General features: G+C 36.5%; 2 protein-coding genes and 2 long non-coding RNA genes across 9 annotated transcripts in view; 2 read left to right on the top strand and 2 right to left on the bottom strand.

Annotated features, from left to right (window-relative positions):
- LOC124449674 (serine/threonine-protein kinase/endoribonuclease IRE2-like) overlaps positions 1-16,897 on the top strand; it is a 59,919-nt gene that overhangs the window by 15,356 nt on the left and 27,666 nt on the right. The window lies entirely within an intron of this gene.
- LOC124449684 lies at positions 255-1,311 on the bottom strand. The gene is made up of 2 exons (XM_047000648.1): positions 1,166-1,311; positions 255-1,061 (listed from the first exon to the last, which is right to left on the bottom strand). Exons 1-2 carry the CDS (start codon positions 1,302-1,304, stop codon positions 448-450), a joined length of 753 nt encoding a protein of 250 aa, XP_046856604.1. The 5' UTR covers positions 1,305-1,311; the 3' UTR covers positions 255-447.
- Positions 7,651-12,783, top strand: LOC124449702. 6 transcript variants are annotated; one of them, XR_006949512.1, is made up of 5 exons: positions 7,651-7,830; positions 9,491-9,623; positions 9,788-9,902; positions 11,208-11,681; positions 11,783-12,783. It is a non-coding gene; the product is annotated as an uncharacterized LOC124449702 (long non-coding RNA). The 6 variants fall into 6 exon arrangements; XR_006949511.1 differs by having other exon boundaries at positions 10,156-11,681; XR_006949508.1 differs by having other exon boundaries at positions 9,491-9,902; positions 10,156-11,472; positions 11,572-11,681.
- Positions 9,402-9,882, bottom strand: LOC124449748. The gene is made up of 2 exons (XR_006949567.1): positions 9,760-9,882; positions 9,402-9,561 (listed from the first exon to the last, which is right to left on the bottom strand). It is a non-coding gene; the product is annotated as an uncharacterized LOC124449748 (long non-coding RNA).

Raw genomic sequence — 16,897 nt, 5'->3', positions numbered from 1 at the left:
GAGCTATTCCACTCGGTTAAATTGACAACCTGAGTAAGATTCTTAAAAAAAATAACGATTTGACACGTGCATTAGGTTAGATTTAAGAAATTTTCGTGAAGATGATATTTTGAAAGTTGTAAGAGTATTGTGCAAGACAAGGCACCCTTTTTCTAAAGGTGCATTGTCACGCAGTTGCGACTGCTAGCGAGTAAGGATAGGGACGATTTTCTTCCAATTTTTAGACTTGTAGACATTTTAGCTATTTCATATGCTTTTCATTACTGGAAAATTTTATTGCATTGTTAAAAAAAACAGAAAAAAAAGAAATTCATTCTTCAGTTGGTGAGCTTCTGGTATTATTTCATATGCTACCCTCGATACAGTCGACAGAGTAGTCTGAAGCTGCGCACAGATTAAACGCAACGCTAGTCGTCATTCAAGGGCGATGACAAGCGCGCGCTTTTTCTAAAGGTCTGCCTCGAATTCGTCGTCCATGTCATCGTCTAAAAACTCCTCTTCCTCAACATCGTTGTCATCAATATCGACGTTCGTGCATGCAGTACAAGAGCATACATCTGTGCACTTCACTCCTGCTTTATTACATGAACAACGTTGTGAGTTGCAGCCAGTCTTACATCCACAATTAACATTATCAAGTAGGGAATCCGGCGCTGGGGGAATGGTCATCCATACGATTTGCAGTTTCCCGTCAATTGTTTTCCACCCATTTTCATCCGGAGGAGGAATATCCATTTGAGGTTGTAAACAGGAACGCCAAATCGCCGCTTGGTAGTTTGACCGACGAATATGTTGCAGCAAACTGTCACAAGTTGGTGGTAGTTGCTCATCTGAACATTTTCCTGCCTTGAACAATGAGAGCCGACATTTGTTGACGTCCTCAGAATCCTTGTCACCGTACAATAAACAAACAAATCTATTTAGTTGAAACACAAGTTCTTCTGACGGGGGAAATGCACTTCCTAAGGAACTAAATGAGTTCAAATATTTGTGGTTACGTAGAAGAATGTTCCACGCTGTCTTTTTGCCCTTTCCATAAAAAGAACTGGTGGTGTCACATCCTTAAAAGAAAATTTTGAAAATATTGATTACAGTATACTATTCTTTCACTTATTATCATCGTAACAAAAGAAAACTAATGGCAGCATTGGTGTTATAGAATTACCAGTAAAGGCATGGAAACCTAGCAAGCTTTGACTAAGATTTTCATCACTTTCTTCTACAATAGTTTGTATAGAAATCAAGCGGAAGTTATTTCCTGTTCCAGTCATGAAGCATATTTCTTTGTTAATAATTCGTTGCATGGCGATCGACAACACAAAACGTCTGTATCTTGGCTTTTGATTATGATTCTTTCGTTGGTTTCTTTAGCATGATTTGCATGTAGTAAGAGCCGAGTGTCAGCTTCCTCGTGATTACACTCCAATTCATACATTTCATTGCATTCCACTTTATCCTCATCTGATCTAGCTCGAGTAATGCAATAGCATTTATCCTTCGACGTTACATACAACGATGACAGATGTCCGAGACAAGATGATACGTAATTGCCCCAGTGTTCACAAAGAAACTGGATCAAAGACTCTTTGTTTTCGCCCAGAGCAAGAAACTTTTTCCACTGCTTTGGAACATGTTGGTTTTTGTCGAATACACGAATTTTCTGAATTCCAGTGTTTTCGGATCTTCTGTTCCTTTCCGATTCCTTGATACTTGTGGGAAGGTATCTATCCGCAACAAAGTCAACTCTTGTTGCCTTCCAGTCTTTGGCCAACTTTAATACGTTATTAAAAATAGCATCGCAGAATTCTCCAAACGTTTTCCATTTGCTCTTCATTGTTTGGATAAGAGCCATGGCATCGACAATGAGTGCATTGTTATCACAGTGTTCTCCATTAAACTTGCACGTGAGGTGGTCACCTATACAGTAAACATAGTAAGAAATTCCTGCATGAATAAGAACCCAATTTGAGGTGTATTGGATTCTGGGATTCTTTGTAAATCCTACCTATCGAGATAATAACGAAACCTACCGAAGTCCAACACTAATAAAGCTAACAAAGAGAAACGTTATTTGTACCTTCAAAATTTCAAATAACTTGGATTTGGTTGTTTTAACAAGACTTCCAGAAGTGGTTGCCAAGGAAAGCGGGTACGTGCCAAGACTGTACGACAAAACATTTGCAATGTCAATTTCACGGGTCTTAGCTATCATCAATAGCCGAGCGAATAGGTCTCTGTTCATTTTTAAATTGATTTCTTTCCCTTTGCTGGTTGAAACAATTGACCGTTTCTGGCACAAAAGATCTGAAATCTTGTTATGGGTGAACTTTGCAAAAATGTCCGGTTTTGTACGCAAAAGATTATCTCGTGCAAATTTAATAAACTGCTCCTCCCCTATTTTTTCTGCCCCCAGGAGTTTATCTGCAATCTCATCTTCCACCACCAAGCCACTTGCCAAACCAACCAAATTTTCTTCCTCAACATCAAACGGATTGTTCATGCTCAACACTGCAGACATTACATTCTTCACTAATTTTTCATTAAGTGCACACTTAGTTCTGTCAAGATCTTTGCGGCTCCTGTAAAAATACCGTGCGATACAATTCATGACAATTCATGTATAGTTAGAGAAACTGCTAATCTACCTTGGAGTAATGTTAGAACCATCCATACTCTTGCATTTGTTAGCAATTGCGGCTCTTTCTGATTGGGCTAACAACCATCTGTGGACCACCGACCGATTTAATGAAAAACCAATAATGCCTCCCTTGGTTTTGGAGTCACGATTTACGGTTTGTTCAATCATCTGGTCACAAGAAACTGCGGAGAATCCGTGACAATCTTGGCGTTGGACTGCGAAAGTTGTGGATAAATCGGGAACAATCTCTTTAGAATGTAAAAAACAGTCGAAATGAAAATCTTAGAATCGAACTGTCTATTCTTTTATTTGTAGCTGTTAATTGGGATGCACAAATTTCATTAGATTATACCAACCAGGGTGTGTATTTTCCAATGATGTCATTTCCAGCCAATAAGCAGTTCCGTATCTGGCATAGTTTATACGATCGCAAATAAAAAACCATGGCAGCATACATCTGAACGACGCTAAATGAAGGTTCCAATCGACTTCTCGAGTTGCCCAAATGAAGTGCAGCAGGATTTCTAAAAATGTTAAAAAAACATTAAAGTGAGGCCAGCAAAATATGAAAAAAATGTGAGGGTCTCATGCTGCATGACAGGTCTTTTTGTATACATACAGTACTACTACATGAACAATGTTGTAAGAGTAACAAACTGCAAAAGGCCTTTTATTAAAGAAGCCAACAACTTTTGGCATAGTACAACGTGTGCTCTCCAAACATCAAAACCAATGCAAGTTATAAATTATTTTAGAGGAAAATGTCTTACATTTGCGCAGCACGTAAATGTATAATGTAAGGTTTGCACGAAGGACAAGCTGGTATATAGTACATACCAGTCATTTTTATGTACATGCTCCAGAATGCAAAGGTTTTAGACTTCATGGGTGATTTCTCAACAAACTGCTCATAGTTGCTCACGAGTTGCTCCATTTGCTGACTTTCGACACAGTCGATGAGCTTGCCGTTCGCAAAACAATCAGCCACGTTTTGAATGGATGTTGCAACACTCTCTTTTTGCTGATTATCGATTGAATCCAAGTATGCATCGAATCGAAGACGTTGCAAGGCTTCATACACCAATTTATGACACATAATTGATCGGTTGTAGTGCTTTCCGGACAAGACACCTCTTATTGATCCAACGCTGATAATTCCCGATTCAATGAGCACATCCTACAAGGAAATTGAGTACAATGATGTGACTTGGAAACCCAATGTTAAATAAGACAAACATGGCCTCTTGCTGTTAAGCAAAATACATTCTAAAATGTAAAATTTTATTGTTAAAAAATACTCGTTCACTTGAAAATAGCGAGTTTCTAAGAAAATCTAGGCAATTACCTTCAAACCAACATCTTCGAAGAGTTTTGATATAGCAGAAAGGTAGCTCATGCTGGCATGAAACTCTCCTAGTCTAACAACAAATCGGTCATAAAAAAGCTGTTATTTCCACCTAATATGTTGTATTTTAGCATAAACTGCTTCATCAAAAACAAGGACAGCTTGTTGCAAACGTAATTTTTCAATTATTATGGCAGACTTTAGCACTTCATTTAGAGTTGAGTATTCTGTTGGGGAGGCATCCACTATTGGAAGATAACCAACTCTTGACACATTAAGTATGGTATCTTTTTGCAGTATAGTGTTGAATCCGGACCATCCCGGCCAGAGGTTGTCTTCATCAGTAGTAAAATATTTTATCATGCAGTACGCAAGGCTCAGTTTTCGACATTTGAGAGTGAAGTCATTGCTCTCCAGAGGCTGCATAACTGACTTGTCTAGGGTAGATCCATCAAATGTAGGAGTTTTCTTTGTAGCAATACCATAAGGTGCAATAGCTACTAGAGGTGCTACTACTGTACGTTGGTTTTTCTTAATTGGTACTTGGCATTCTCTTGTACGGCATGCAAGCTTGGGAAACGTTTCCGGCACAACTTTTTGGATGATGATACCTGTTTTAAAGAAGAACATGTCAGATTATCAAAAAGCTTCTAGAATAAAAAAGCTTCGCATAATTTGAAACTGTTCTAATTTCGACTGGCAATATGACTGACATACCATTTGTCACATGTGTTTGTTTTGTAGCATCTTCTTGGAAATCGATATTATCATACACAAGGGTGATATGCTTTCCCTCTACAAAATCTTTAGGGATGGTATTCAAACTATTAATCGTCAATTGGGCAATAGCTGATTCATAAGCCATCGTTGATGGTAAAGATACACAATGACCAAGACCATTAAGTAGTGTAATTAAGCTGGAGCAACCAGACATTTGTCGAACTGCCATGGCTAATGACAAAGATTTTTTAGTCTGCACTTTCCCACTGCTGAAGACATATATCAAATCTTGGCAGATAGAAAATACCTTGAGAGCTTGCTTTTCCTGTATTTGAACATAACCAGCGCGTTCTGGCTCATCAGAAAAGCCAAGCAGCCATGCAATAAAGTTAAATACCATTGGTGACACTATTTTTTTCACGCTCTCCAAAGTAATATCAGAAGCTAGTGGAGGCCATGTATCATACCAGGATACTGGATTCGTGGATTCAAATTCCTTTCTTAATGCCAATGCAACATTATAAATTTCATGCAACGTAGTGCCTGCCCTGTATACTGCATCTGGCAAGAACTGTTCAGGTTCCTCACCATCATCAGAAGTTTCTGTTGACACTTCATCAGCGAAGGGAATATTCTCTACTATTGAACTTGGTTGAATGCAACCTGAGTAAACCATCTCACTTTTGTTACGCTGTTTAGGGGTTTGAAATATTAGTTGTGGAAACCGTTTTTTCATTCGTTGCTTTAATCGACTTGTTTTATAATTCGTTGCATCTGCATTTTCAACACGTGCAACAAATTTAACAAACTTTTCTTTAACCTTTGCCATGTAGAAAATACTTTCTTCTTGTATTATTTGCACTTTAATGAACTCTTCACAAAAAGCATTAAACCCTTCATTGTATAAGGGTTTTTGAGTGGATTCTTCACATTCAGCAGGGTCAACTTTATGGTGTTTGAGGAATGAGGTGTATTTTTGATAACATCCGTGATGATACTTCACTTCTAAAGCAACCAAGTCTTTTCCTCTAATGTGTAGCAAAATACTTTCATCACCCTTAATTTCTGCTGCTTTCCTAAGTCGACCACCATCTAGCGTTCTTGCCGTATATAGTGGATCCCGTTTCCGCTTCTTACTTATCTTAATAAAAATTGTGTGAAAAGTGATGCAGAATTAGCATGAAAAAAGTATTCCACATTATGGTTTAAATTCACATCAGTGGTGGCACCAAGAATTCTCCGACAGAGGGGCTTAGGTCCTCGATGGCGGCTCTGACTTACTTGGCTTGTGGAACAATGCGTTTTCCATGCAAATCTTTTTTTTCAGAGAAAACTTCAAAAAATTATTAAAAATCCTTGCTTTAATGTATTCAGTTTTGGCTGATTTGAAATTTAAGCAGTAGAGGTTTTTTGCATTTTTTTACAAAATATTCCCTATCCAAATTCGAAAGTCGAGTTGCAAAAAACAACTTCTGCCCCCAGCTCCATACAGCTCCCTACTCTAGTGCCACCCGTGCGTGATTTACAGCTACGTTTACCTACCCTGTCAGTGTAGTATGAATGCTCTTTCTTGCAAATGACACAGGTTGGAGGTAACACGTGCTGGCTCTTTGCCTTAATTCTTTTAACAGTGAATGATTTTGATCGCAGCATTATCTTTTCTGGAGATGGTCCTTCCTGCTGTACAGACGTAGAAGGCTCTGTATCGGTTGACGTTTTTGCACTCTTTTCAGAGCGTCGTTGTGCTCGATGTATTAAAGTTTTATTCGTAAATGCCGAATAACAACGTGAATGGTAAAAGTAACGCTCGTAACTTCCCAAGTTATCCTCTAACTCCTCGATAGGAATCACATTCGTGGTTTTCAAGGCTACGTCTTTCTGTCGTCCATCAAGTTGTAGCCATTGCTTTCTGCATTCCAGGAACCGTTTAAACGATGTTGGTGTAAAATTCGTCAGTGCTCCGCCGTCATCTTCGCAATGAATCAAACACGAATGCCTTTCTTCCATGTTTGTTGAGTTCGAGTTACTCGCCATATCTCTTTCTTAGTATACTTTATATCTCAAGTAACAACCACGAGAGAACTTAATGATGTAACTGATTTTTATTATTTTACACACCAGTATTTATACTCTTTATTACAAACAACAAATATTATTATTGGCCGGAGTAGTTCCTCTGTTTAAGCTATATATGGTACATAAGGAAATTTAACTAACGTCAATAACTGTTCCTTGGCTCTTAGCCGTGTGGGAACGGATACATTGGTAAGCCAAACTACGCACACACTATTTCCTTAACATGTTTTTGTGGTTTATGAGCATGACTCAACAATATTTATTATCAAAACATTGGCAGTATTTTCATGTATGATTTTTAAACGAATCAAACACGAATGCCTTTCTTCCATGTTTGTTGAGTTCGAGTTACTCGCCATATCTCTTTCTTAGTATACTTTATATCTCAGTAACCACCACGAGTGAACTTAATGATGGAACTGATTTTTATTATTTTACAGAGCAGTATTTATACTCTTTATTACAAACAACAAATATTATTATTGGTTGGAGTAGTTCCTCTATATAACCTTGAGTTCTTAAAACTGACAAGATTTAGGTCTAAAACAGGCTTCTCCTATGTTGATACATAAGTGAAAAGGTGACAGTTTAGGTTTGCTCCCAAAATTTTCGACAGAATTCTTCATTTAAAACTTACATTTTACTTTGACTTTATTAAGAATAGGGATTTACTATTTGTACAGCAGTTCATGTCGTGACGTCACTTGTGCCGATTGCGTAATAACACGAAAACTACTTTTGAGAGATCATATGCGTGTATGAGTATGAGTATGAGTGGGTGAACAAATCTCTAAACAATGTATCTTAATTTTAAAATACACTGTTTAGATAACTTTTATATCTTTTTTTAAATAAACATGTATATTTAGCGATAAATTAGTAATTATCGACAGAGGATTTGCTCAGAAATCGTTCGAAATACAAGAATTATAATGTTGACAAAAGTGATTTGACTCGTTCTCGCATGGCTGATATCTCGGCATGATCGAATGATTGGCGAAAATCAGGAGTTTTCATCAACATCTCTCCAGTCAATGGTTCCTAGAAAATGGTGAGTAGAAAGTAAAATGTGTTAAGATAATTAGTAGAGTTTTGCCATATATAAAACAACAAACATGATTAATAAAGCTACAGGTAGTTGTGTATGTCATTGTTCAAATAACTAAGATAAGTCTTAGATTATTAACTGTGCGTGGTCTGCATGGAGTTACCTTAATTAACATCTCTGCAAATTTCATGACATAAACTCCACAGTCAACTGAGTTTGGTTGCTGTGGTACCTAAAACATGTGAGATAGAAAAAGATGTTTATGGATGAGGGTTTACAACTATATATATATATATATATATATAGATACAAAGTGTATAGGAAGTTTATAATTTATGATTTTCCGTATAAAACAGTGCTCGATGCCCGAGAGCAGAGCGTAAATATATATATATTTCTTTGGGTACCTTACAAATTGACTTACCAATGGGTAAACAACCCGATTGCTCCTAAAATCATGTTCAAGTTTTTTTCGGGCTGCCCATTCAACGTTTAGGTATCTAAAGTCAAGAAATGTGTTGATAGTTTTAAAAATATAGCTCAGCCTATAAATATATATATATATATATAAGTTTGAAAATTTGTAATCCAGGCATTTTTCATTCTGATGAAGGCTCAAACAGCGAGTCAGCTCAATAAACTCACTTTAAATCCGAGAAACTTTTATCTTTTATATATATATATATATATATATATATATATATATATATATATATATCAGTGAATAAAAGATTATCCAATGGTTCGAAGTCATACGAGTAGAGTGCTCGATACCAGAGTAGAGCAAAATGTAAAGACAAACTTGGGTTACTTCATACGACTTTAACAAATTTGTAGTCAATATGAAGTCTTATGAAGTAACCCAGGTTTGTCTTTATATATGTATACATATATAAAGACAAACACATTATATTTATTATACATATTTATTATATTTATTAAATTATAATAAATATTTATTATATTTATTATATTTTTATTTATTTATTATATTATATTTATTATATATAATTCAGTTTACAAATTAACATTAAATAAATATATGTATATTTATTTAGCTATTATGCAAAGCTCACTTCCTGATGGATGTTTGAGCACCCTGGCTCCATTAACTCTCTCTTGTAATATATATGTGAATACATATAAATATATATATATATAATTCAATTTACCTCATTATAATATCTGTAGTATGACGGTGATGTACTGTCACCAATCCTGGTCTTGTTGGACAGTTCATAGAATCAAACACTACTATTGTTGTGCTAAAGTAAAAAGTGACAATCATTTTGTATTTCAGATTTAAAAATTCTGTTTGTACAGCAGTTCATGTTATGACGTTACTAGTGTTGTTTGTCACTAATTTAGGGTTCGTGTGAAAAACTAAGTATATGGTAGTATGGGTATGAGGTGCATGATATTAAAAAATAAGGAAGGTTTTGGTATTGTGTGGATATGTTAAAACACTCAATACCTTGATGCTACAGGTTGTTCCTTAACAGTTTCATTTGTTTTGTTAAATAGCACTATAAGAATCCAGTGCAGCCTTAAAAAAAAGTTAAAAACCCATCACATATTTTGCATGCATGTAATATACACAAAATACAATTTCATTCTATATTGATGAACAATAATTGTTTACAACATTACCCTTTGTTGACAGGTATTAGAACTATGTTCTTATTCCAGATGGCGACTTTCCTAGTGAATGATTTTGCACACTCCCAAAGTTCCCTGATATGAATAAGACAAAGCATACATGTACAGTATGTAAAAAGGAGACAAAATGAATTATGGTGAATGCCAGATTAGTAATGACCAGAGTGACCTGAAAAATATTTTATGATTGTATAATTGTTGTATTTTGATTGCAGTTGCATTATTATATATTTAAGTTACAGATACAAATACAACAGATACAAATTGACACACCTGTCATTTCTGGGAACCTTTTTTTCAGCTCCATTTGCTGTTGTGATGGTTTTATGGGTAGATGACCTGAGCTTGGTACAGAAATAGCTTGACAATGCAATGGTGGATTGTTTCACATTTTCATCAGCATATTCAAATTTGAGGTATCTATATAGCAAGAATAATAATTATAGTAATTATTAATCTACTGGATTGTTTTCATTGGGAAAAAATCATCAATTAACCCATTAATCCTCTCTCTTTTTACAAGTACTGTACAAGGCAAGTAAAATTTTCTGTAATTATAAAATTAAAATAACAAAGTGGAGTGAATTGCAACTTAGTAATGAGTTATTGATGCCCATAAGCAATTAAAACAAATACTGTACTACACTTCTTGTAACTTTCTTACTGAAGAAAAGCTTCAATAATGAGGTCGCTGACAAGACAGCCTGGATTTAAACATTGAAGTTCAGCTGGAATCAGGAGATTTCTGTACATGTTTCTCCAGTTATCAGATGTGGCATGTAGACATGAGTGGAAATTCTGTTGCTCTTCTTGTTCTCCATCCTCTATCGTTACTACTGGAACATTGACCTTGTACATTTTCTTTAGCATATTTGCCCTTGTACCAACGCGATTTCGATGCCACCAATCCAACCGTTTTTTTCCTGTTTTTTTCATCTTTGCTATGCAACCGATATTCTTTAACTTTTCCATTTTTCGTTTACTGTTTTCCTTTCTTGACTTTTTTGGAGAAGCACGAATATATATCCCTTCACTGCTCTTTGGCACAGTGGCACTGAGCTTAGAAATAAGGGTCTGCAGCTCTTTCGTCACATCACTCAAAACGTCTGCATCTTGGCTTAGGTAAGTCAGTTCTTTAAGTTGCTGTAATGTAGCCCTTGTTATATTTGCTGCATGTTTTGCAGTATCTCGTACGATTGTCCTTTTTTGTGGAAGTTGTCCCACAGCAACTGGTTGTACATTTTTGCTGTCTTGGCTACTTGACTCGATGTTGCAACTTACCTGACTCAATGGAATGAATTTCAACAACTGAGAAGTCGGTCATAAAATTTGCTGGCTTCCATTCAGGATTCCACTCCCGCAAGACGTGAAGTGCTTCACTTACTTGCTCTTCCGTTTCATCTTGAACAACAAAATCTCCTAAAAAAAGTGTTGTATATTGCTTAAAAACAATTGGACTTCACAATGCACCGTGCACCAGCAGCAGTCAATTGCCAGCGTGGGAGTTAACATAAGCAAATGATGTTGAAAATGACCATAATAGACTATAGTTGTTGTTGTCTTTGTATGGAATGAAAAACGGGCTAGTAAAAGAAGGAGATTAAGTTTATTGTCTTGCTTCACTGTTACTTCTACCTTCATCTTAGTTTTTTTTTACCTTTCTCTGCTTTTAAAACATACGGGCATGTATGTTCATTTTTCCTCTATTTTATTTTATTTAGGTATTTTTTGACAAACATGTATGCATGCGCATTTTATAAGATGCAAAACTGCAATAAATACCGACAACTGCGTATCCGTTGTTGGTTTTTACACAAACAAAGAAGAAAGGAAAGGCATAGTTGGTGGTTTTGTACGTAGCATCAAGGAGTGAAATCTCGTTGCCATATTTGACCATCAGACGTTGTTGCCACTGTTCCTGATGAACATATAAAAGTTTCTGGCTTGGCTCTGCCGTTTCACTTTCTTCCTTCACTGTACACATGCGTAAGTGAAACTTTGATGTGGGGTTTTTGCTTGTCCATTCGTCAATCATTTTTTGCAAATTCACCTGATCCAGTTTGCTAAGTTTTTGTTTGTTGGTAGCTGAGTAGATATGATTGATGATGTCTGTGCTGGTTGGATAAAATGACCGGTTAAGTGTTGAGGGCCTTGGACTTTTATCATCTTGGAACAATATGTTTTCCACATGGTAGGTAAGTAACTTTTTAACTTCCTGCCACTGTGTTACACCTATTTAATAAAAAACAGCCCAATAGTTCTGGATGATAATGTAAGGCCACCTTTTCTTTTTCAGTACGCCGTATTGCCGTTAGAGTTTGATGAATGTTTAAAATCAGTATGCCTCACCTGCTGCAACAAGCTCGTGGATTTTCTCTATTATAAGCGGATGGACCCCATTGGAAATGCCGCACACTTCTCCGTGTGGGTGGTTTGTGTGTGCTTGCTGGTTTGGAACTTTGACAAAAAACCTCTTTATTTTTTTAATTTGCGCTTCATTGTGTTCTTTATCGATTTTTAACTTTTTCAAGAGCGATGGTTTAATGACTCGTTCCATCTACAATAATTTGGACACAACGCAATTAGTGTTGAGGCTGGCTTTAAGATGATTAGTTCCTTTAAGCAACGTCATATACATTGTTAAAAATTTGTTGAGTAAATTTGATTTTTCTTTGTTTAACTCCCACAGTCTCACCTGGTGTTTGTTGTTACAGGATGTTGGAACGATGTAGTCTGGATACACGGTTAACTCCCTAACAGTGATCTGGGCCTTACACCCAAGCTTTTTAGTTGGCTGCACTCGAAATCGTCTTTTTTGGCCAGTTGGATGGCCGTTGATTCCCTATAGTATAGGTTGAAGTGTACTGCAGTTAATGTTGAAAATGATTTGTTCAAAAGTATATTATCTATTATAATTACGTTATAGGTGTGGTTCGAGTTTATAGAGTTTAATATTTCAGGTTTCAAGACTACGTACCTCCTCAGAATCTCTATTTGTCGGCCTGCAGGGTCCATAAATACACTCTAGTAACCGTATTCCATTGATACAAAACGGAGTGCCAAAAAATGGTATGGATAGATCACCAACATTGCTGCTCCATCTCAAACTACCTTTAATAACAACAATTATTACAAAAAATGTTGATAATTTTATTTATAATTATATATTTACAACAACTGATGAGTAACGTGAGTTATGAACAAAATTTATAGTGAGTGAGAAGTGGAACTTTCGTCGAAACAATACAATTTTTCACGTGTAAAATACTATAAGTGCAATACGTCGTATCAGTTTAATTTATGTACCTTCATTTCCATATCGCTTTGCCGAACCTCGTAGCGCAGACAAACGAAGCTTGAAAGATGTCGATCCAGCAACTTCGTATTTTGTAAAACTCGTTCAAGTTAGTCTCTCCATCAATCCAGCCTGTGAAATATTCACCATTCTCTACGACCTCTTTTAAATATCGGCTTATAACCTGTCGAATATCTCGATTGTTTGCATTATTTAAATTACCCGCCATTATGCAAATGATCGCGCAAAAATAAACTTGAAATTGACTTAATTTCATCGCTCAAAAGTAGTTTTCGTGTTATTACGCAATCGGCACAAGTGACGTCACGACATGAACTGCTGTACAAATAGTAAATCCCATTAAGAATATCGCTTTTTTGCCACCTTTCAAGATGGCGCCCGTTAATAAATTTGCCTCACCATGACAACGGCAGTTAGATCAAAGAGTTCCGCACCAAACAAAATGGCGACATTCAAAATTGAAGGAGCGAGGAATTTTGAAATTCAACCGCGAAGTACTAAAAAACTGCAGCTTTTTAAAAGTGACAATAAAAAGAATATCAAACAGCAAGTGACTTTCTATCTATTTTGAAAATTTTGCGACCTTCCTTGAGGTGTCCAACGAAACTCATTTTTAAAGCATATTTTTGAGGCACAGATCACGGACTAGTACCCAATTTTGGAGATAGCATTAAGTTGGATACTATTGTGTTTTTATTCTGTTACATTATTATTATTTTTCATACTTGGCAATACAATTTATATATTTACAAAGTTACCTATCATTCATTTTTTGATATAAATATACCTCAACACCAGGCTAACTGAAATCATGGTGAAAACCATTACATAATTTAGTTGTTTCATGCATTCATTCTTAAAATGGACAGTAATGCCACAGAATATTTACATACAGGTCATTTCTAGTGATTTTTGTGATTTGCATTTGTCGAGTGGCAATTTTCTTTGCTGAGTGTCAATGAATCATGTATAGTGTTTACATAAAAGTCACTGGGGAGGATTTTCTGTTTGTAAGTATTTTGTGTTAAAGGTCAGTTCCTTCATATTACAAATATACACATTATACGGCCTGGGTTAAATTAAAATAATTGAATGTAACTATAGCAGAAGATAGTTAGGATTAACCAGTCACCAACAATCAAACAAACCATGACTTTACATTTGAACTGTGACCAAAGGCAGGGGGATGGATGGCTAAGGAGGTTGCACCCCCTGAAATAGGGACCTTACGATGCGACAACGGCAACTGCGACGGCACCGGAGTTTGATCCCTTTTTTTAACTGAGCATGCGCACGCACCATCTGTACGTTGTTTACACGTTTTGAAAAGACGGAACCGACGTGAAAACAACAACTTTGGCGTCGCTTCAGAACGGCAGAGAAAAAAAAATCAAAAATCTTGCAAAAATCATTCGATTGTCAAATGGCGAGGTGAGTTTTGTTATCTTTGGCTTAATCTATGTAAATGAGGTTATGGTTGACTCAGCCTTTATGCTTAAATGGCTACTTATGGCTTAAAATGCTTACATATTTTTCTGAATATCTCTTTGTAGCACTACTGTTGCTTCACGTGCATCTATGAAATGGTCCTCAAGCCATGATATAGCTTTATCACGAGAAATCTTGCTATTTAGACCATGGATTCACAGAAGAGGATCAACTGAAAGAGGCCAAATTTGGGAAAACATTGCTAAATCGCTCAATGCTTTGGAAATGCCAAAATTCCATGTATCTCAGAGATCTGTTCGCGATCGATATCAACTGCTCGAAAAGAAATGCAAAAGAAAACAATCAGAAGAAGAAAGAGCCAGTGGTATTTCACCCGAAGAGAGTGAACTTCACGAGGCTATGGAGGACATCATAGCTCAGTTTGAGGAAGCTGATCATTTAAATGAACAACTCACGTTCGAGAAAAAACAGAGAGCTCAGGCAGAAGTTGAAAAGGCTGTAGAAATGCGTCGCTGCTCAATGGAAACGTTCAAAGAAACGAAAAAGAGGAATGGCGAGGAAGAAAATAACGAGCCATCTGCTAAAGAAAGGACCAGTGGATCGGATGTCATGCGATACCTGCGAGAAAAAGGCGAAATTGATATAAAAATGAAAGCTGATGAAGTCGAGCTGAGAAGAACGGAAAGTGAACGATATTACGAACTTATGCAGGAAGAACTACGCATTAGAAGGCTTGAAGCTGAACGCCAAAAAGAGCAGAATGAGCAACAAGTTATGCAGTTAACTAATTCCCAAATGATGCAACAACAACAGATGAAACAGCTATTTGAAGTGACTCAAGGTATGATGTTACAGCAGCAGCAGCAAAGTGCTTCTTTTGTAGCTATATTTGAAAAGTTTGCAACAAAATTCAACTAAAACCGTAACAATCATTGTGTTTTATTTGATTTTTGTTTGCATATCATTTTCTTTGAAAGACAGTGTTTATAAGACATTTAATATTTCTAAACATAAACATAAATAAGAATAATGAAGGATTAGGACTAATTTTTTGGTCTAACTTACATTGTTATTTGTATTGTTTGTATTAAATATTGTTGTTTTTAGTTATTGTTTTGGTCTATTCATTCTGTACTCTGTTAAAACATGTCAAACGTTTATGTAAACATTGCAGCACAATACAGCATTTATAATACCTCTTTTCATTCATTGTCAAAAAATATTCATCTAAAGCAGGTGGATCAAGCTGAAAATAAGTGGATGTTGACTGATATAGGCAAGTGCGTGCATTATGAATTAAGGCAGAACAAACATACATTTTCCCCACTGCACTCAAGTGAACTTTAAGATTTTTCTTAAAGTCTACAAATTTAAAATAGTTAACAACATCACCAAACACCCACTCTACTGCCACCCTGACAGAGCTCATAGATTTGTTCCATGCAAGTTGGTCTGCTGTTAGCCCAGCCCCTTTGTATGGAGCTTGAAGATGTGGTCTAAGACGGTAAGCTGGATCCCCATACACACAAAGTATATATCCTTCAGGATTCATTGAGTATTGCTGCATTTGATTCAAGATACCAGACATTGCCAGCATGGCACTGTCATGTCGTTTTCCTTCGACTGGGCCATACAAATTAGCAATTAGTCCATTAGGGGCTGCTATAGACTGAAACTTTATGGCGTGTACTCGTTTATGACCGTTGTAAAGTACACGTTGATTTTTTCCTGGTCTAGTCACAGGTCTGACTGTACCATCTATGAACCCCCAGCAGTTTGCCAATGGAGCACCTTGGCTGTGTACTGCATCAGCAAATATTTGTAAATTGGAGGGAAAGCCAGGGTTGATTTAAAGAAGACAACAAATGTCCCCATCGCTCATATGTGAAGTTGATAACTTCGTTTGTTATCATGCATAGCTGTGGAATGGGTCTTCCAAATGTTGGCACCAGATCTGCAAAGCGGCAAGGATAAGCAAACCTCATCAAAATATACAAAGCGCCTCAATGCCGTCGACTTGAACACCATTATAACAAGTTACCTCTAGAGGTAGCTGCATTACGTCGCGTAGGTGGTATATATCGTTGCGATAAAATCGAAAATTGTTTTTGCACTCATCGTCAGAAAACTTGTGAATGGAAAACTTGTCGTACTTTCTGTAACACATATTCGGGTTTTTTGGTTTATATATTTCGTATAGCAACATGCAGTCATCTACACCAAGAAAACCATCACCATTTGAAAGTAACAGAGCGTCTCTGATGCACGGCATCATGGAAAATATATAAATATGGAAGCTAGCTGTTTAGCGAAAAACTTTTTATCAACATAAAGATTTCCCGCGCTTTTTACGAACGTCGCCTTATCGTAAGGACAAATTAGCTACAACGAGAACGGCAACGGCAACTAGTCGATCCAGTCCCTTCAGAGTAGATTGAGGTTGCCGTCGCAGTTGCCGTTGTCGCATCGTAAGGTCCCTAATGATTAAGATGGAGGTGCTAAGACCCCCCTCCCATTATTCAATTATTCATTGTTACAAAGAGCTTTTCAATGTTTTTTTCTGAAATAAGTTCCTTTTCGATAATGGAAAATAATTGACATATAAATGGCCTCTCATACTGTCTGTCTCTCTCATCCAGACTGACC

The sequence above is a fragment of the Xenia sp. Carnegie-2017 genome, unplaced genomic scaffold (assembly GCF_021976095.1).
Source record: "Xenia sp. Carnegie-2017 unplaced genomic scaffold, XeniaSp_v1 HiC_scaffold_23, whole genome shotgun sequence".
NCBI classification, from domain to species: Eukaryota; Metazoa; Cnidaria; class Anthozoa; order Malacalcyonacea; family Xeniidae; genus Xenia; species Xenia sp. Carnegie-2017.
This window is presented reverse-complemented; position numbering and strand designations above follow the sequence as displayed.